General features: G+C 39.3%; 1 protein-coding gene across 1 annotated transcript; it reads right to left on the reverse strand.

The window, feature by feature from the left end:
* Positions 1-1,941: 1,941 nt before the first annotated feature.
* On the reverse strand, positions 1,942-6,075 carry LOC127934046 (uncharacterized). The gene has a single exon (XM_052531234.1). It carries the CDS (start codon positions 5,802-5,804, stop codon positions 1,956-1,958), a length of 3,849 nt encoding a protein of 1,282 aa, XP_052387194.1. The 5' UTR covers positions 5,805-6,075; the 3' UTR covers positions 1,942-1,955.
* Positions 6,076-22,569: the final 16,494 nt, after the last annotated feature.

Below are 22,569 nucleotides of genomic sequence, written 5' to 3' on the forward strand. Positions count from 1 at the left end.
ATGTATGGGCCCTGAGTCCAGCACATAGTTTAGTAAAATAATAGTTATATGAATATTAAAAAATCCCGCCCTGAGAGCAGGATATAATACAATAAAAATAACAGTAATATGAATATTGAGTACTCCTGCCCTGAGAGCTGCATATAGTTTAGTAAAAGAAAAAAAAAATATATGAAAATTGAGTACTCCTGCCCTGAGAGCAGCGCATGGATTATTAAAGTAATAGTAATATGAATATTGAGTACTCCTGCCCTGAGAGCAGCTCATAGAACAGTAAAAAAAACAGTAATATGAATATTGAGTACTCCTGCCCTGAGAGCAGCTCATAGTTTATGTAACGGAGGCCAGCGAGTAGTGCTGTGCAGGTAAACCTCACTCCCCAATCTCAAGAGATGCACTAGCAACAGACGCTAGTGGCTGTAGCCATTTAGCCTCCTTGTTAGTGCGTCCGCCTCCCATGCCGGAGACCCGCGTTCGAGCCCTGCTCGTCGCGAGTGCGAGGAGCGTCAGAGAGGACCCGGGAGAGAGGGGTGACATGTAGTAAAATACCAGTAATATGAATATAGAGTACTCCTGCCCTGAAAGCAGCACATAGTTTAGTAAAATAATAGTTATATGAATACTGAGTACTTCTGCCCTGATAGCAGCACATAGTTTAGTAAAATAACACTAATATGAATATTGAGTACTCCTGCCCTGAGAGCAGCTCATAGTTTAGTAAAATAATATTAATAAGAATATTGAGTAATTCTGCCCTGAGGGCAGCAAATAGTTTAGTAAAATAACAGTAATATGAATATAGAGTACTCCTGCCCTGAGAGCAGCACATAGTTTAGTAAATAACAGTAATATGAATATTGAGTACTCCTGCCCCGAGAGCAGCTCATAGTTGAGTAAAATAATAGTAATAAGAATATTGAGTACTTCTGCCCTGAGGGCAGCACATAATTTAGTAAAATAACAGTTATATGAATATAGAGTACTCCTGCCCCGAGATCAGCACATAATACAATATTGAATACTCCTGCCCTGAGAGCAGCTCATAGTTTAGTAAAATAATGATAATATGAATATAGAGTACTCCTGCCCTGAGAGCAGCACATAATACAATATTGAATACTCCTGCCCTGAGAGCAGCTCATAGAACAGTAAAAATAACAGTAATATGAATATAGAGTACTCCTGCCCTGAAAGCAGCACATAGTTTAGTAAAATAATAGTAATTTGAATAGCATAAAATAGTATACATTTAAATATTGAATACTCATGCCCTGTAAGCAGCACACAGTTCATTAAAAATAACAGTAATATCAATATTGAGTACTCCTGCCCTGAGAGCAGTGCTAAAGCTAATGCTAACGCTAACTTACTGATCTAATTTCAAGGAGAGTTCTTTTGTCACTCATATCGGTTTCACAGACAGCGTGGAAACATTGGAAAAGCATGTTTTACTCCAGATGTACTGACTAAGTCCTAAACGAAGTCTAGTAACGTTACTGGTTGCTAATAAACGGATTAAGTTTAGACGTGTGCCCTTGCGTCCTCACACGATACAAACAGAGAATTCAGTTTGTTACTATTATCTAGCAGATTTATTTTCCTCCGTATACCATACAGCGGCAATATCTTGACTCATAATACATAACCAAAACAACAAACCGTATTCTTTCCTATCAAGGCAAGACACAAAAGCACAATCGAAAACTGTTTGCTTCCCAAATCAGCAACACCTGTGTCTGCGTTTCCTCTGGGTTAAATGACATACCTGGCTGTCCTAAGATCAGCTGGGCCACAAACACATCCAGCCCACTAGTGGCACAGGAATAAAACTACATACAATACCAAATGAATATGGCTCATACACTCCAGCCCCTAATTGCATCTGCCAGAGCAATTACACCAAATTCAAAAGAGCCATAAAAACCAAAAATATAGCTTATATGAATGGGAACCAATTACTCTTTAGCTTCATTAAGCAAGCATATCTTAGTTATGGGTCGTTCAATTATGTTTGTCCTGGTCTTCAAACGAACCACACGTACCAGACCTCTCTTATCAGGCAAAGTTTCCAAGACTCTTCCTAGCATCCATGACCCACGTGGTGCAGTGGAGTCTGCAACCATGACCAGGTCTCCAGGTACAAAATTCCTCTTCTCCTGGTTCCATTTTTGACGCTCCTGTAAAAGCGGTAAGTACTCGCGGATCCACCTCTTCCAAAAGAGATCAGAGATGTACTGGGTTTGTTTCCACCTTCTTCTTGCGTAAACATCCCTTTTGTCGAACAGTCCTGGTGGGAAAACTGGTTTTCCTTTAAGGAGGAGCAGATGATTTGGCGTCAAGGCTTCAAGATCGTTGGGATCATCTGACAGTCCTGTGATGGGGCGATCGTTGAGCATAGCTTCAGTTTCACAGAGCACGGTATGGAACCCTTCGTCATCCAAGGTTTGCTGACGGAGCACAGAGCACAAGATTTTCCTGATCATCCGTATCATACGCTCCCATGCGCCACCGTGATGTGATCCAGCTGGAGGGTTAAAGCTCCACTTGATTCCCTTCCTAGACAAGGCTCTATCAATTCGGTCATGATTCAAAGAGGCTAAGGCTTCTCGCAGCTCCCTTTCTGCACCCACAAAGTTGGTGCCATTGTCAGATCTCAAATGCGAGACTTGTCCTCTTCGACAGATGAACCGTCGCAAAGCATTGATGCATGAGTCGGTGTCAAGAGAATAGGCCACTTCCAGGTGCACAGCCCTGCTCGCCATGCAAGTGAATACTACTCCATATCTTTTCACGATGCTACGCCCTCTTTTAACATCAACTGGCCCAAAGTAATCTACACCAACATTAGTAAATGGCGGTAAATCAGGAACCACTCTCTCTTCTGGCAAGTCTGCCATTTTTTGCTCACCAGTTTTTCCACCATGGCGCTTACAAATGAGGCATCTTGATATGATCTTCCTTACTGCAGTAGGTCCACTTGTGATCCAGTATTTTCTCCTTGTAGCGGAAAGCAAATGATTTCTACCTGCATGTCCAAGCCGAAAATGGACATGACGAAGGATAAGATCGGAGATATGTTGGTCCTTTGACAAGATGAGGGGGTGTTTAATGTCCTCAGGGATTGCTGCCCTTTTCAGCCGTCCCCCAACTCGTAGAACTCCTCCTTCTAGAACCGGATCCAATTTGAGGATGCTGCTACTTCTTGGCACTTGTGCGTTGCCAGAGGTTAGTGCAGCAAATTCCGTAGGGAATCTCTCTTGCTGGCAAAAAGCGATTATGGAGGTCTCAGCCTCCAAGAGATCTTCCAGAGACACCTTCTGATTCCCAAGCGATCTTGAGAAAGCTTGCATCTCCTTTTGTACATCCAACCTTGCTGCTCCAATAGCACTGGTGTTTGCTTGCTCCAACTCTTTTCTTTTTTCTTTCAATTTGAGCAGAGTTCCTTTCAGCTTAATGAGCCACACAACTGCAACTTTCAATCTTTGCCAATCAGAGAAATGGGTCATCAGTTGAGATGTGGCGTTGGTGTCAACAAGTATCGCATTGACCGTCAGACATCTCTTTACTTCTGGATCATCAGCAGTGATACTTGTATCCCCAGGAAATGTTGGCCACTTTTCTTCTGGTTCCCATAAGAATTCCGGGCCTTCTATCCATCTTTGCTTTACAAGATTTTCTGCCATCAATCCACGTGAAGCATCGTCAGCAGGGTTCAGGGATGTTGGAACGTATCTCCACTGCTCAATTTCCGAGTTTTCCCTGATGGTGGTTACCCTGTTTGCCACAAAGGTTTGAAATCTTCGGTTCTCATTCTTTATATACTTAAGAACTGATGTGCTATCAGTCCAAAAGCAAGTCTTCTTAAGTGGAAACTGGAGCTCCGATTGAAGCATCTTGTCCACTCGTACTGCAACAACGGCAGCGGTGAGCTCTAAACGGGGAATGGTGACAGTCTTTAGGGGGGCCACTCGGGCTTTACCAAATAAGAAAGTAACATGAACCCTCTCATCCATGTTCTGCAACCTCAGATAAGTAGCCGTACCATAGCCGTTCTCGCTCGCATCGGCGAAGTGATGCAATTGGGCACTGATAGTCCTCCCAAATCCTGCAGGCTTCACACATCTGTGGACTTTGAAATATGACACCTTTTCAAGATCTATCAGCCATTTGTTCCACTTCTGCTGAAAAGCTGGAGGTATTGGATCATCCCAATCACACTTCGTCCTGCATAACCCCTGCAACAACAGCTTGGCAGGGAGTACTACGGGTGCGAGGAACCCCAATGGATCATAGACAGAACTGATGATGGATAACATGCCTCGTTTTGTTGCCGGCTTCTCCTTGACTTTCAGCTTGAATTTGAAAGTATCCGTCTCGATACACCACTGCAAACCCAAAGCTCTGTCCAACGGCAGCTTATCCCTGTCCAGATCAAGCTCATACAGGTTCTTGGACTTGAGATCCGCTGGAAGGCTTTGCAGTACTTTTCGACTATTACTAATCCATTGAGTGAGGGTAAACCCTCCTCTGCCGCAAATGGTTATAAGGTTTTTAACCATGGTGACTGCATCTTCTTCAGAGGGTAAACTCTTCAGTAAATCATCCATATAGAAGTTTCGGTTGACCGTTTCAATCACTTCTGTTGGAAAGTTGACCTGATTGTCTTCAGCAGTTTTTCTAAGAGCAAGGCAGGCAACACTGGGTGATGAAACAGCTCCAAATAAATGGACAGTCATGCGATGCTCTACAAGACCTTGCTCCAGGTTACCTTGTGGCCACCATAAAAATCTTAAGTAGTCCCTGTGTTTCTCTGCCACCTTAACCTGGTGGAACATAGCTTTTATATCCGCCATTATGGCCACCTGTTCCTGTCTAAACCTCATAAGAACTCCAACCAATGAGCTGGTGAGGTTTGGTCCTTGCAAGAGCTGACTGTTGAGCGAGATCCCTTTGTACTCTGCTCCACAGTCAAACACCACTCGTAACTTTCCTTTCCGTGGATGGTACACGCCGTGGTGCGGGATATACCACACCTTCCCTGTTGGCGTTTCCAACTGATGCTTCGGCACTTCTTCAGCATAGCCATTGCTAATGACATCAGCAAGAAAGTTGTTGTACTCTTCATGAAAGCCTGCGTCTTTCTGAAGTCTTCTTTTTAGACCACGAACACGTTGCATGGCAACACCAAGGTTGTTTGGCATCGAAACATCTTTCCCTTTGAAAGGCATTTGAAATGTGTAGTGTCCGTTTTGAAGTTGAGCAGAGCTTTCCATTATCTTCACAAACTTCTTTTCTTCCCTTGACATTTCTTCCTGTTCTGCAGAAGCTTGCTCATTGAAATCATAGATGTACTGGTTAGTTAACAGTTCTTCGATTCTGTCAACGGCAATTCTGTTGGCACAAACTGAAGGGTGGTCACTTACACAGTCGCTACATCCCCGTAACGGACCATTTATCACCCATCCCAATAGGGTTCTGATCGCGTAGGGTCCTTCCCCTTCACAACTGTTAATCACCTCCCAAGGCTCCATCAACTTGGAGGCGTTTGTGCCAATTAACAGGTCAACATCAGCATTTATATGGGGAATTTTTACATCCTCTAAATAAGGCCATTTTCTCAGCTCCCTTTCACTGATTATGTTTGCTGTGGAGACAGGCATCTCTTTCTGGGTACACACTTTGGGAAGTGGATAGAAGCACTCACCAAAAAATCCAGAAATTTCCAAGCCATCAACAATGGAACTTTCTACTGCGTTATTATGGCCCAAGGTGCGAATATGAATCTTGCATTTGCGTCCTTCCATGTTTAACTTGTCAATGAGCTTCCTGGTGCAGAAAGTTCCTGTACTCCCTGGGTCCAGAAAAGCATAGGTTTCAATAACCTTGTTTCCCTTTAAGCACTTTACCTTAACAGGCAAAATGGGAAGAATTCCATTGCAGTGGCCAACCCCTGTAAGACAACAAGCAGAGGATGCTGTATAGCTGTCAGAAGTATTTGACTGCTCAGTAACTTTCTGCTCACCATCTTTCTGAACCTTTTGAATAAACCTTTCCTTCTCTCCTATGTGCAAAACACTGGGGTGCGTTCGGTTGCACTTGTTGCAAATGATGCGCCTGTCGCAATTCTTACTCAAGTGTCCTGTACACAAACAACTAAAACACAAACCTTTCTCCTTTAGGTAGTCCAGTTTCTCCCTGTGTGTCTTTCTTCCTAGTTTAAAACATTGTTCCAAAACATGATTACCAGCAGCACAATACAGACAGGAAATAGAATCAGTCTTGGTAAAAGATGTCACTTTGTTCTGAGCCTTTTCCTTCTTGTTACTATCTGGTTTGCTGTATCCATCTTCAATTACCACCTGTGTTGCAAAGCTGTTTCTTCCCAGCTGAGGTTTCACCTGTGACTTACTTACTTTTATAGCTCCTTTGATAAAAGGTGAAGTGTCCTGTATGTCACCAAAGACGGGATCTGAAGTGATTCTGACCTGGCGCTCAATGTACTCCACAATGTCTGAAAACCGTGCTCTTCGACCAGTTTTCTCCAGTATCTCACATGCCTTTGCTCTCCACTTGTCTCTGAGTTTATACGGAAGCTTCTGACTCAGACTCTTAATGTTTGCTGGCATGTTAAGCTCTTCCAAGTACTGAAGATCATCCATAGCATTGGAACACTCACGCAGGAAAAGTCCATAAGCTTTGAGCGCTTTGGGGTCCTCAGCTTTGATACTTGGCCATCCTATGACCTTCTCCATGTAGGCCTCGGTTATCTTAAACTCATTTCCAAAGTGCTCCTTTAGCAATTTTTTAGCAACAGCAAATCCTTTATCTGCAGTCATATGAAGGCAGCTGCGCACAATATCCCTTGGTTGTCCCCTAGTAAATTGCTCAAGATAGTATAAACAGTCTCCTTTACAGCTGGTGTTTGCTTCCACGCAATGTTCAAATGCTTTTATAAATGTGTTGAACCTTAGAGGATCTCCATCATAAATTGGAATTTCTCGGCTCGGCAGCAAATGTAACGTTTGCATTTTAACAAGGAGAGCTGTTATGTCATTCTGTTGTTGCAGCAAATTGAGGAGACCTGCTGTCTGATATTGGTCTTGCAGGGGTTGAAATACTTGTTGGTCTAGAGTGGGCTGAAAGCTTTGACTGAAAGCTGTCTTTGATTGTAACCGAGAAGGTTGAGAGCCTTGAATGACAGTTGGCTTTTGCAAGATAATTGGCGTGGCTGATGGTGAAGCATTGCTTTGTAGTGGTAGAGATACATGTTGCTGTGATTGCAGAGGAACAAATATTGAGGCCTGTGGATTTAGAGAGGTGGGCAGGAGCTCAGATCTAGCCCCCTCTCCAATATAGGAAGCCATTCCAGCAGATCGCCTTGAATGGACGCTGCTACCACCCTGTAGCACTTCTAGCTTAGCAGAAGTGGCAGCTATCTCAATGTCCAGCTCAAGCTGCTCCTTTTTTCTCCTCAAGATGAGCTCCTGCTCCTCCAATGCATGCTTATCCTTTAAGGCAGCAGCTCGAGCCAAGAGTGCGGCCTGTTCCGCCTTTGCCATGCGTCTGGCTGAAGAAGTGGAAGATCTGCTACTGGAGGATCTGCTACTTGAGCCATGGTGCCTTGACTGCACATTTGAAATGCTGTCTTGAGGTTGAATCTGATCATCCTCTTCTTCATTCCTTCCACCAGCAGCACTCCTTCCATTGCTGCCATCAACCTCATTTCCATTTACAACATTGGCATCAACAGTTTGAATTTCAATTTGACCCAGCAAATCATCATGATCATCATCCACTTTAGTAATTGAACAAGCTTTAGTGTCATACAACCATTGTTTTGTACCCACAAAAAAATCATTAAAATTCAACATTTTAGCTTGGTACCATATTTCATGTTTGTTTGCTTCATCAGTAGGCAATAAACCCAATAAAGATGTATGTACATGATTTATCTCGTCACACAACTTATTGAACATGTTAAATTCATTTTCAACCTCACTTACATGCTCTTTATCTTCCATCAGTTTAGCAATAGATGTTTTTGCGTTCGACAGTTTACTAAATTTAGACTTTCTTTCCTTTTCTAAAGAGCTTATTTTTTCCAACAAAGCTTTGGGTGTTAATTTAACCACACGTTTTTCAGTTACAGATTTTACCCCTACATCCACACAAAGTTCAGTCTCAAGTCCAAGTTGACCTTTTTCCTTTTCGGCCATAATGACCACGCAAAAGTTGGCTTATTATTCAATAAGCCCGCAAATAGTTTTGTGTTGCACAACAACTCGTCTAGATGCGCAGTTATTTTTAGATGGTTGCGAGCTTGCTACCAATGCATTGGTTTATACGCGAATGTGTGCACACAAATTACCATGGCCATTCATAATATCAGCGCTGATCACCACATACCCCAATAGAGCGTTGGCCGGCTTTATGAATGATGTCCCGTTGTGATGATGCTGGTATTCCGGTGACCCTTTTCTCCTCCGGTACAGCTCCTTTCAGCAATCGGCAACTCCAAACATTTGCCCACCTCACATCCGTGATTTCCAAACGAACACCGTTCATCCACAATATAACAGGTTCTCACGAGTAACGATTATCCAAGCTGAAGCAGTTTTCGACCTAATGTACTGACTAAGTCCTAAACGAAGTCTAGTAACGTTACTGGTTGCTAATAAACGGATTAAGTTTAGACGTGTGCCCTTGCGTCCTCACACGATACAAACGGAGAATTCAGTTTGTTACTATTATCTAGCAGATTTATTTTCCTCCGTATACCATACAGCGGCAATATCTTGACTCATAATACATAACCAAAACAACAAACCGTATTCTTTCCTATCAAGGCAAGACACAAAAGCACAATCGAAAACTGTTTGCTTCCCAAATCAGCAACACCTGTGTCTGCGTTTCCTCTGGGTTAAATGACATACCTGGCTGTCCTAAGATCAGCTGGGCCACAAACACATCCAGCCCACTAGTGGCACAGGAATAAAACTACATACAATACCAAATGAATATGGCTCATACACCAGATATCTCATAACTAGCTTTGGTGTAATCAACTGATGAAGCAGTCAAGTGAAAATGCATACTATATAATATTTAGTCCTTGATTACTTGTTCTGTGCATCTTTGTTTGCTAATTATCTTATTAAATGTTAGAGATGTGAATTTTTTTCATGAAAATACATGGTAAATGAACTTACCTTGCAATAAATGCCTCCCACGAAGTGTCAGTAAAGTATCTGTCTGAAGTATTCCTTCCACATGTTCAAATTTCCTGACTCCGCCTCTGCTTCAATTTCATTGGTTGAATCTGTAAACCAATCATTTTCCTTTCTGCCCTCAGAACATGTTTGAGTAAGTAAAACTCCCATCTGCTTTTTGCAGACAAACTTGAATATAAATATTAATTCACAATTTGCATATGCATTACAACGTAAATTATTTTTACATGCAATTATCCAAAATAAAACCAAACATGATTTGTAATGAAGATAAAGCAAATAAGAATAAATGCTGCACATCCACCATCAGTGCAGTGCAAATCTTGCACATATTTTACACACCTACATTTAAATGCAGCTGCATTTTTTTTTATTAAATTATAATGTGTGATAAATCTATTTTTTCGATTAACTCGAATTTGTAATTTACATCGGTTTGTTTAAATGAAAATTGGTTTTCTTTTTAACATCCACCGACGCACCACTCAGGCTCCCGTAGTTCTGAGTAATTCAACCCTTCCCGCGCGTCTGACAGAGACAAGCTGCCGAGCAGAGGATGAACGGAGCGGTCTGATTCTGACTGGAGCGAGGAGAGGCTATTAAGAGTCTGAGCATCTGGTTTTCACTCGCTCAAAGAGCCTCCATCACGAGTACAATTCATGCCAACAGCCCATGATATAACTGCATATTCAGCGAGAATTCATGTTAAACATATTTCATTATGGCTTGATCAGGTTATAATGACTGCAAGAGTCGAGCAGGATGTTAAAGGCTAAGGAGTTTTGTCTGTTTCTTTTACTGATTATTTTCGGGTTAAAGCATGATTTAAAAAGCACATTCACACGCAATCCCTTTAGCAATAATGCATTCAAACAAATGTTATCTTACAGTGCTACTATCAGTAGGCTATCTGATTTTGAAATCTTGAAGAAATTCATCGATCTGTTTAGATAAAATAAGTTTCCACACAATAAGCCACTTTGAAACTCTCCTGTTATTTTTATTTTTTTTATAGGCTACTTTATGAACATGACATTTCAAACGTACTGCAATACTTTACAATACTCGGATCGGGGTGAATATTAAATGCTCTGAGCGCGGAGGGGAAGTTGTTACTGCTTCACTCTCACAGACTCTGCTGCCGAGTGAGAGAGATGTTTCACCCAACTAAATCAAGACGACCGCAGCAGCACAAGCACAGCATATCCGCCAAAAATCAACTTGCATCAATGCTCGTTGTTTGGCTCGCCAAGCCTTACTTTTGTAGGCAGTAAATAATATGATGATATGATCATGCAGTCAATACAGATATTTAATAAAAACATTAAAAACAAGCAGGGCTGGTAACATAACCCATTAAAAAACGCACGCCAGGTCTACACCGGACACGAGCGGCGTGATCTGATAAAAGACAACACAGTGATGGATACACTGGACATGATCCCCATCAGTGAACTGATGCCTCCTTCTGTTTATGATGAAATGTTCTGACACTGCGTTCAGATGATTTGACACTGTAGTGTTATGTCATCAAGTTTAGACACACTTTTAGCGCAGTGGGGCACAGATGACAACTCTCGCGTCCGGTGTAGACACAGACAGTGACTGCTCTATTTACAAATAAGTTATATAAGAAAAAAAAAACACCTTTGAAAAATGTCTTTGTCATTTGAATATTGATTTCATAAATCAGATTTTTTTTTTAGGCCATATGCTATCGCCCAGCACTAAAAGCAAGTAAAGAAGGCTTCCTTTAAAATCACTTATGTTGTCAGTTAAATATGCTCTGTGAATAATTTTAAAGTGAATGAATTTGTGATTAGAGTTTGAGGACGCATGGGATGTATTTACCCACACTATGTCCCAATCAATACTTCTAATATAAGAGGTCAAATCTGATAACCATGCTCTAGCATTAGGGAAATGATCAGAATTAAGGTTTGAAAAGCAAGAGTAAAAATAAGAGACAATTCCTATGTTTGGCGCATTTTGAATCCATTGCACTACTGGGTGAATTTGAAGATTATTACCCCAGGGAACCTTATGATATTTTAAAGCAGAACTGAGTTGAAAAAATAGAAATAAAGTGTTACGGGAAATGTTAAATCTTTCAATTAAGTTTATTTAAAATTGATTTCTCTCCATTTATATCTTTTAGCGTTAGAATACCTTTTGTAGCCCAAGATGGCTGTACAAATGGTTGTGCGCCAGAAAGCAGATTCCGATTGTGCCATACGGGAGTATGGGTATGCCATAAAGTTTTAGGAAAAAGGGATTCAATATTTTTAAATATTTGGAGAGTATAGGAAATTATAGGTCCATAATGTAATGAGCACTTCCTATATGTAAAACCAGAAAATTATTACTTTCCACGAGGACCGTGAACAAGGATCAAGCCATTTCTTAACCGAGAGCAGAATAAAAGAATAATGATACAATTTAAAATTTGGGCAACCCCATCTGCCTTTTTCCAATAATTTGTAGGGTGGGGGGAGCGGAAGCATGGAACTAATAAAATTAATGCGAGGCAGAATTCATTTTTATTACTGACATTCGGGCTGAAGGTGATGAGGGCAGATACATCCATCGTTGAATATCAGATTCAATTTTCCCATAGATTGACATATAGTTTATTTTTGAGATTAGGGGTAAAGTAGGTCTGAGTTCAATCCCTAAATATTTAACTTGTGTTGATAATAAGATATTGTTTGGAATAGAAAAATTTAGACCCCCGGAATTAAGAGGCATCAAAATAGTTTTTGAAAGATTAATTTTAAATCCCCAATGGTTTGCCAAATTCATCTATAATTTTGAGGCCGTTAGGAAGCAAGTGCTGCAAGTCAGATAGAAATAATAAAGTGTCATTTGCATATAAGGAAAAAGAGTGGCTTGATGCGCCTAACTGAATTGATGTAATGAGACTGCACTGTCTAACATACTGTGGCAGGGGTTATATTGATAAGTTGAACATGTAACACTAATGAGCTGATGGTATTTCAGCCATATTAATGAATCCTGACTCTAACACGTGGGCGAGCCTCAAAGGGGACATGAACCCACCCCCCCCCCCCCCCACACACACACACACACAAACAAACACACACACACAAACAAACCTTTCTTAAGGTTCTGTATCTTCGTCATTTTAATAATATGTATTTTGAATGTTTGTGTATTGCATAAAATGGTTAATCCTTGTTATGCGAGGGTTATAATTTTACTAGCTTATAAATTGGAAATGTTTCTCCTCATTTTAACTTTCTCAAATAGAGTCATGTTTTTGTAAATCTACTCCTGACCAGGTCGTAAAACTTTATGATCCTACTGGGAAACAGAACAGGAATAAAAGCTGACTCTTAGAAAGAGAATAGTAAAATCTACTCAAATGTATTCTAAACGTATTAAGTACTGCTTTTTGATTCATTAGATGGGTCCTCATATAAATTGGAGAATCTGCAGTTTTAATCGTGTGCTAATCAAACGTTAAATGTGTGTAATTCTGCATTTGAATGTAACTTCGTGTTTATCAGTTATATATGTACTGTTTGGTGTTTTTGGAATTGTCATGTTGTGACCCAATTATTCCCCTGTGTAAAATGTGTGTAAAATCTATTAATCTTGAATTACGAACTTGCTTGCTATAACTGATGAAATCTGATAAGTCCTAAATCATTAGGGTGGGTGTTTCTACAGAGACAAAGGAACTTTTTCCCGCTGCAGATCGCGGACGTTCATTGGTTGTTCACGCGAACAGAGGCGTGAACCATCTCAAGCCATAAGAGCTGACCGAACAAGGTCCGTCCCTCTCTTCCTTCTCTCACACGCTGCTAACCGGTTGCGACCCTCGTCGCTCTTGCTCGTGCCTCTCATATCGCCGTCCCCCTCAGCACAGGGACTGAAAGGACAGCCATTCTCATGGCTCCTTCGGAAGCTTTCGTTTTCGTTGTTTTGTTTTCTTTTCTTTACTAAGTTTATTCAACTATTCGCCTCTCCACACAAGGAAGACGAATTCTGGAACATTTGTTGGTTGAACCTTTCAAATACCACGCGATTCCGCAGCAGCCCGGAAGATGAACGAACACTCCTTGCCACAAAGGACCACGCTGCTCCAGCGCGCGCCGGTCTCCAGCACACGCACGCTGGTTTCAAAAGATCAAGCGTCACACTGGGCCATGCAAGTATCTTTCTCTATGGAGATTTAAATGCTGCTTTAAAGTTGGTCTACGATTCGATTCGTGTTGGCTGATAAGGGTTACTGTCTGTGATTTTCATACCTGAGCTCATTCTGTGATCTCTCTCTCTCTCTCTCTCTCTCTCTTTCTCTCCCTTATTTGGATTCTGTTATGTCTTGTACAAAGTTTACTGTCTGTATTGTCGTACGCGTGTTTACTCTGTGTGATTTGTAGTTTTATGTATTATTAGTTCAATTATTAAAAACCCATATATTCATGATTGCCTACAAACCACTCACATTACGAGTAACTGAAGTGTCTGATCTTTAGCTACAAGCTTTATTTTGAGAAACTAAATTTATCATAATGATAGGATAATGTTTTCATGGCCAGAGAATATTTTTCCTTGAATTATAAGAAGTGATAACTTTATTGAAAATTGATAAGTTAATCTTACGACCCTTTGCTGGACAAACCACTGTTTGATTTGCAGTAATTTACAGTAAGAGATATCACAATAATTGATATGAAGAATGGAATATTGACATATTAATGAGTAAATTGCAGTGCCCTGTAATGAGTTATTGATGAATGCAATTGAGCTATTTTTCATAATCAATAAAAATTTAGTGTAACCGTCATATGAGATATATATTAATCATATTCCTGATTAATTATTCAAATTCCCTATATATCATTTGAGTTAATTATTATGTACAGCCCAGTGTTGCTACAAACAAAAGTGGGGAAAGTGGACAACCCTGCCTTGTACCTCTATGAATATTAAACCTGTCTGAGATGAGTCCACCAGTAGATACCCTGGCCATGGGATTAGTGTATAGAGTTTGTATCATTCTAATGAACCGATCACCAAAATTGAACTTCTTTAAAGTATACCACAGATAGCCCCATTCAAGCCAATCAAAGGCTTTTTCAGCATCAATAAAGAGAAGGCCACTAGGCGATTTCAATTTTGCTGATTCTGTGATGACATGTAACACACAGCGGACATTGTCAGCAGTGTTAATTTCGTTGACTAAATATTTTCGTCATTATTTTCGTCACGAATATATTTTTGCGGACGAAAACGAAACGAAAACTAAAAAAGAAGGCACTGATGGAGACTAAAACTATGACTAAATTGATTGACATTATCGTCAACGAATAAAGGACGAGACGAAAATAGACTGTGACGAAAATCAAATCAGCAGACGGGAGAGATGCGAGGAATGAACAAAAGAACCGGGAAAACGGAACAGGCGAGACTGCGTGAGAGAAGAGTACCAATCCGAGCCTGACTTATTGAGACGTGAAGCGAAGGTTTTCAGTTTTTAAATGAGCTCCCGGGAAGACGGCATTCAATTCAATTCAGTTTATTTGCCAGACTCATGTCCAAAAGCCATGCAAGACAGGAGAGGTAAAAACAAACAAAACAAACAAACAACATTCGAAGAGGTGATGTCTAAAAGAGCGACAAAATGTCCACAGCTAACTTCACGTTTGACGACGAACAAAACAAAACAAAGCGTAAAGCACGCGGAGCGCTCATTCGTGGCAAGAACACAACCAATTTGAAAAGACATTTACAGACGAGCCACCCGGACATTTTCTCAAATATAATTTCACAACGATGTTCTTTTGTTTATTGAGCTAAGCAAAATTGGAAGACTGCAGTGCGTAGATGTTGTAGCATTAAATATTACGAACTGAAAAGTACTGTAAAATAGCCCCTTCTTCAAGTAAGATGAGAGCACAATACTAATACGTAATATTATGATACATACATTTGATTAATACTAATGTTTAGTATATTTTATAATGTTCTACTTGTTGACAATATCACAAATGTTTCTGTATTAGTCATGTGAAACGTGAATGTTCACATCCTATCATTATACATACTAATCTAGCAATATTGTAGTATTTAAAACATACAATATTGCTAGACAAATGAATACCTTATAAAATCGTTACTTTTTTATCCACCCATCTTATTAAATAGTTACTTTAAATGTATGCACTTATTGTTCAGCTCAGCTGTAAGCTTTAAGGTCCTGGACCTAACTTTATTTTTCTTTTATTGATGGTCAATTGGCAGCTAGTTATTGTTTACATTATCATGACAGTGTTTGTTGCTGGAAGCTTTTGAATCGAAATAAAGACACCGTTGTGTTGAAATAAAGTTGAATTTGTGTTTTATATATTTTGGTTAAGTTTGTTTCCTATACCAGCTGTAAAAAATTGTCTAGTAAATCTGTTATTGATTTTAGTCTTATTTTAGTCGACTAAAATACCAAGCAATTTTAGTCGACTAAAATAAGACTAAAATTAAAACAAATCAGATGACTAAAACTTGACTAAAACTAAAAAGAATTATAGTCAAAAGACTAAGACTAAAACTAAATTAAAATTTCGTGTCAAAATTAACACTGATTGTCAGAAGCTAGGCGACCAGGAATGAAACCTGATTGATCTGGATCAATTAGTTTATGTATTACTACTTGTAGGCGTCTGGCAATAACTTTAGCATAGATTTTGACATCCTCATTAATCAAGGAGATGGGCCTGTAGTTAGAACAGTCTGGGTGATCTTTGCCGGGTTTAGGTAGAACAGAGATTAAAGCTGTATTGAGGTCTCGATGAAAATGGCCTTTGGATATGGCCTCATTTATACTGCATAACCAAATATGATCTAATAAATCCCATAGCACCAGGTATAACTCTGTTGAAAGGCCGTCAATTCCGGCCGACTTTCCTTTTATTTGAACAGATTACTGCATTATGTAGTTCTTCTAAAGTTATATCAGAGTCAAGGTTGTCCATTTCCTCTTTTGAAAGTTTATTTAAATTCAATTGGTCAAAAAATTCTTTTAACTTACCGGTACTGGGTTGCGTTTATGAAGTATATAATTTTTCAAAGAATGACGTGAATATTTTGTTAATATCTTTGGGATGTGAATTGAGAACATTTTTTGAATTTTTAATCGCCTGTATATTAAAACGTTGCTCATGTTTTTTCAGAGTAAGTGCAAGGAGTCGGCTTGGTCTGCTTCCATCTATATAGTTTTTTATGTTGTGTAATATGCATTAGATATTCTGCTTTTCTGCGTAGCAAATCATTGAGTGGAGCCCTTTCAACATTTAACTAACATAGTTTAATACTGGAAAAATTGTAGCCTAATTCCCATTCTATGTCCCCACATCTTTTTTCTAATACTGATATTAGTTCAAAATATTTCTTTTTAAAGGGGGGGTGAAATGCTATTTCATGCATACTGAGTTTTTTACACTGTTAAAGAGTTGGATTCCCATGCTAAACATGGACAAAGTTTCAAAAATTAAGTTGTACGTTTGAAGGAGTATTTCTGTTCCAAAAATACTCCTTCCGGTTTGTCACAAGTTTCGGAAAGTTTTTTTCGAGTATGGCTCTGTGTGACGTTAGATGGAGCGGAATTTCCTTATATGGGTCCTGAGGGCTCTTCTCCCGGAAGAGCACGCGCTCCCGTATAGCACAGCACTGAGAGCACAACAGACTTCACTGATCAGAGCGAGAGCGTCGCGAAATGTCACAAAAGGAGTGTGTTTTTGGTTGCCAGGGCAAGACAACCCTGCACAGATTACCTAAAGAGAAACAGCATTAAGGGACCAGTGGATGGAGTTTATTTTTACAGAGCATCAACGGAGTTGTGCAAGTGTTTGTGTTTTGTGTTTTACAAACAAGGCCCAGTTTGACGACGGATTTGCACATCGTTTATTTCTTAAGGATAATGCAGTCCCAACGAAAAAGGGTCACGATCGTGTGTTGGAACCGCATGCGGTGAGTAAAACTGCTTCAAATATCTCTGTGTTGTTAACTTAGCTGTCGGCGTGTATGCACATCAAGTAAACAACATGCGATGTTGTCATCAAACTGCACAAGTAAAACTGCTTCAAATATCTCTGTTAACTTAGCTATCGGCGTGTAAGCACATCAAGTAAACAACATGCGATGTTGTTATCAAACTGCACTTTCCACATGTATAGCTTAAAAAAAAAAAAAAAAAAAAAAGACGACAAAGTGGAACTTAGTCATTTTCCAAAACCGCTAAGCAAATATATATACAGTTTCAGTACATACCACATAGAGACACTGTTGCTGATGCTGCTCTTGTTAAATTTCAGCCTCTGGATCTGATTCTGGATCATAAATATACGCTGAATCAGACTGTTAGCCATGGTTTGTTTTGGTTGGTTATGTCCTCAGGTAATGTCACAGCTTCCAAACGCTATCAATGCAAAAGCCCACTGGCACTCATGATTCTTTAGCTCCGCCCACACGTCACGCCTACAGACGCTCGTGTTTTTCCGGGAAAAATCAGTACAGACTATCTTTCTCTTATGAATATAATAAAACTAAAGACTTTTTGGAGTTATGAAGGATACAGTACTACTCTATAGGTACTCAAGATTAACAGGATATTGAGTGAAAACGAGCACTTCACCCCCCCTTTAAGTCTAGCAAAAAAGCAAATGCCTTTGTTCCTTAAAAAGCCTTTGATAGATGCCCATAGCATATCATAATTGGAGACTGAGTTTTGATTTAATCTAATAAATTCAGTCAATTCTGCTCTCAGTTGAGATAAGAAGTCCTCGTTTTGTAGAAGCAGAGTGTTAAATCTCCATTGGGACAGTTTACAGGATGTCTTGCTAATACAGCATTATGGTCAGAAACACATTGTGGTAGGAATTCAATGTGTATTAGATCTGAAAGTAGCGTAGTTGAAAATAAAATATAATCAATTCTTGAGAATGATTTGTGACATGGGGAAAAATAGGTGTATTCCTTAGCTGTAGGATTATGTAAACGTCAAGCATCACATAGGTCTAGGTCTTTGATAAATAATCTCAGTGCTGCAGAAGACTGAGACTGTGTTACTGAAACTAAAGGATTGGAGCAATCCAAAAATGTGTCAAACACAGCATTCATGTCAGATCTAATGAAGATTGAATAACCATGAAGAGATAAAAGTGTTTTCAAAACTTGTGGAAAAAGGAGACGTCATATGAGTTTGGGGCGTAAATATTAACAAATGCATACCTATTATCTTCAATTAAGGCACAGCAATAAGCGACTCGGCCATCGTCATCGGAGCCTTTGTGTTCAATAATAAAATTAGAATTACGTTTAAAAAGAATTGTCACCCCTTGCTTTTTAGAATTACAATTTGATGAAATTATGGGAGTATAATGCCTGTTTTGCATTCTTGGGGTGTCTATTTTAGTAAGATGTACTAAGCTAAGCCTAAGCTCTCCCTCCCTCTACCAAATAACCCTTTTAGCAAACATCTGTGGCGATCGCGAGGCAATGTCTAGAACACTATTCACCTTATTAACCCCTATGATTTAAACAAACAGAGAAATGTAGAATTATAAGATGATTTTTACAGAACTCTGTATAATCATCTAACATGTGATTTCCATTTCAGAATTAAATTATGAACTAAGGTCCAGCTTTTCAAAGTTAGCGAGCTTACAATACTCAACTAAAAACTCTCTATCAGCACGAGATAGATTTTTTTTTACTAATATTAATTAAACAAATAAATAAAAATACCTTATAAAAATAAGAATGTTGCCATATCACTCTGATGGGCTGAACCATGAGCAAACTTTGGAAAGGTTTCTAGTTCTTGTATTGAACAAAAACAAAGCGATTATAAGTCCTCCTCTATTGACTCCTCATGCAGAAAGTTTAAAGATCTGCGAGCAGACGGTGTTGCTGTTCCATCAAGACCTTCCAAATACTTTTCAGCATCTTCTGGAGATTCAAACAAGTTTTTCTGACCCTTGTAAGTGACTTTCAGCAATGCTGGGTAGATTAGGAAAGTTTCAGCGCCTTTCTGGTGAAGCTTGGATCTTACGGTTGAAAACGCCTTCCTTTTTTGTGCCATCTCGTGACTATAATCAGCATAGAACTCCAGACGTGCTCCTCCAGGTAAAGAGGGTTTTGCTTCACGTGCTCCTTGAAGGATGACTTGCCTGTCAGGATAGCGAAGAAGCCAAAATATCATTGATCGTGGTCTAGGTGAATTGAAATTCGAATATACGTGATGGGCTCTGTCAATCTCAATCTGGCATGAGCGTGCTGAAAGATCAGGGATCCATTTAGGTAGCATTTTCTGTAGAAAACCGACAGGGTCGTCTCCTTCCATTCCTGTCGGTAGATTAACCAGACGAATGTTGTTGCGACATGACTGATCTTCGAGGTTGTTGCATTTTCGTTGGATCTGCTCTAACTGAGTCAAGCAGAAGTTTGTATCTTTTTTTGATTTGCGTAAACTGCCTTGAAGATTGTCCACTTTCGTTGTAATCAACGCCACACTTTTACTCAGGGTGTCAATTTCTTGTTTCATTGATCGAAGAACAGCACTGTTTTTGTTAATGTAGTCAATGAAGGGATTAAGAGCCATCTTTATTGCCTCTGTCAACATACAAGAAACCAGTTCTCGCATAGCCTCCTGTTGTGCTTCGATTGCGTGACTAACAATTGAGGCAACATCGTCATCGAGTGTTTTGAGGCGTTTGCTGCTTGTAGCAGGCTTTTGGGGAGAAATCAATTTTTTGCTGGTAGCCATTCTTGTATTTATAAGTGTCTAGTTGTCAAAATAAACAATATTCTCCTCTCTATGAAATGAATAACTAAAAATAGGAGGTTAATATTCGGGAGCCTAGTGTTGTGCAGCCATCTTGCAGCGCGCCACCGGAAGTCTCCACAATGCAAGCTTACTAATTCGTCCTGGAGCAGTGGGCAGCCATTTATGCAGCGGTGCCCGGGGAGCACTTGTATATACATATACGTATACAAATACACATACACATATACGTATACACATACATGTATATACATACACGTATTTACACATACACATATACGGATATATACGTACACACATACATATACGTATATACGTACACACATACGTATACACATATACATATACACACATATACACATACACATATACGTATACACACAAACATAACCCCAGGTATTTATTTAATACAGTGGCTAAATTAACGAAAAATAAAGCGGTAACACTTTAGAATAAGGTTCCAGTAGTTAATGTTAGTTAACTACTTTCGTTAAGATGAACCAAACAAGAACAATCCTTCTACAGCATTCATAAGTCTTAGTTCATGTTAATTTCAACATTTACTAATGCATTATTTAAATCAAAAGTTGTGCTTGTTAACATTAGTTAATGCACTGTGAATTACCATGAACTAACAATGAATAACTGTATTTTCATTAACTAACATTAACGAAGATGAATAAATACAGTAATATATGTATTATTCATTGTTTGTTCATGTTAATTAATACATTAACTAACATTAACTAATGGAACCTTATTCTAAAGAGTTACCAATAAAGTTTCAACAAGTGTTGACATTTCCCAACACCACAGCAGCAATGACTTTATGAACTACTTTACTTCTAAAATCGATACTATTAGAGATAAAATTACAACCATTCAGCCGTCAGCTACAGTATCACATCAGACAGTGCACTGAGGACCACCTGAGGATCAGTTCCACTCATTCTCTACTATAGGAGAGGAAGAATTGTATAAACTTGTTAAATCATCTAAACCAACATGTGTGTTAGACCCTATACCATCTAAGCTCCTAAAAGAGGTTCTTCCAGAAGTCATAGATCCTCTTCTGACTATTATTTATTCCTCATTGTCATTAGGATATGTCCCCAAAACCTTCAAACTGGCTGTTTTTAACCCTCTCATCAAAAAACCACAACTTTACCCCAAATAACTAGTTAATTATAGACCAATCTCGAATCTCCCTTTTCTGTTCAAGATACTAGAAAAGGTGGTATCCTCACAATTATATTCCTTCTTAGAGAAAAATGGTATATGTGAGGATTTCCAGTCAGGATTTAGACCGTATCATAGTACTGAGACTGCTCTCCTTAGAGTTACAAATGATCTGCTCTTATCATCTGATCGGGGGTGTATCTCTCTATTAGTTTTATTGGATCTTAGTGCTGCATTTGACACAATTGACCACAACATTCTTTTGCATAGACTTGAACACTTTGTTGGCATCAGTGGAAGTGCATTAGCATGGTTTAAATCTTACTTATATGACCGCCATCAGTTCGTATCAATGAATGAAGATATATCATATCGATCACAAGTGCAGTATGGAATACCTCAAGGCTCAGTACTAGGGTCACTACTCTTCATGCTTTATAAGTTACCCTTGGGAGATATCATCAGGAAACATGGTGTTAGCTTTCACTGTTATGCTGATGATACTCAGCTCTATATTTCTTTGCGGCCTGGTGAAACACACCAATTTGAAAAACTAATGGAATGCATAGTCGATATAAAAAACTGGATGACGAGTAATTTCTTACTGCTAAATTCTGAAAAAAACAGAGGTGTTAATTATAGGACCTTAAAACTCCGCTTGTAATAATCTAGAACACTGTCTAAGACTTGATGGTTGTTCTGTCAATTCTTCGTCATCAGTTAGGAACCTAGGTGTGCTATTTGATCGCAATCTTTCCATAGAAAGCTACGTTTCTAGCATTTGTAAAACTGCATTTTTCCATCTCTAAAATATATCTAAATTACGGCCTGTGCTCTCAATGTCAAATGCAGAAATGTTAATCCATGCATTTATGACCTCAAGGTTAGATTATTGTAATGCTTTATTGGGTGGTTGTTCTGCACGCTTAGTAAACAAACTACAGCTAGTCCAAAATGCAGCAGCAAGAGTTCTTACTAGAACCAGGAAGTATGACCATATTAGCCCGGTCCTGTCAACACTGCACTGGCTCCCTATCAAACATTGTATAGATTTTAAAATATTGCTTATTACTTATAAAGCCCTGAATTGTTTAGCACCTCAGTATTTGAATGAGCTCCTTTTACATTATAATCCTCTACGTCCGCTACGTTCTCAAAACTCAAAAATTTGATAATACCTAGAATATCAAAATCAACTGCGGGCGGCAGATCCTTTTCCTATTTGGCGCCCAAACTCTGGAATAACCTACCTAACATTGTTCGGGAGGCAGACACACTCTTGCAGTTTAAGTCTATATTAAAGACCCATCTCTTTAACCTGGCTTACACATAACATACTAGTATGCTGTTAATATC

The sequence above is a fragment of the Carassius gibelio genome, chromosome A18 (genome assembly GCF_023724105.1).
Source record: "Carassius gibelio isolate Cgi1373 ecotype wild population from Czech Republic chromosome A18, carGib1.2-hapl.c, whole genome shotgun sequence".
Taxonomy (NCBI): Eukaryota; Metazoa; Chordata; class Actinopteri; order Cypriniformes; family Cyprinidae; genus Carassius; species Carassius gibelio.

Excerpts from the sequence above, each read along its gene's own strand:
- LOC127934046 (XM_052531234.1), bottom strand. The coding sequence starts at position 5,804 with ATGGAAGGACGCAAATGCAAGATTCATATTCGCACCTTGGGCCATAAT.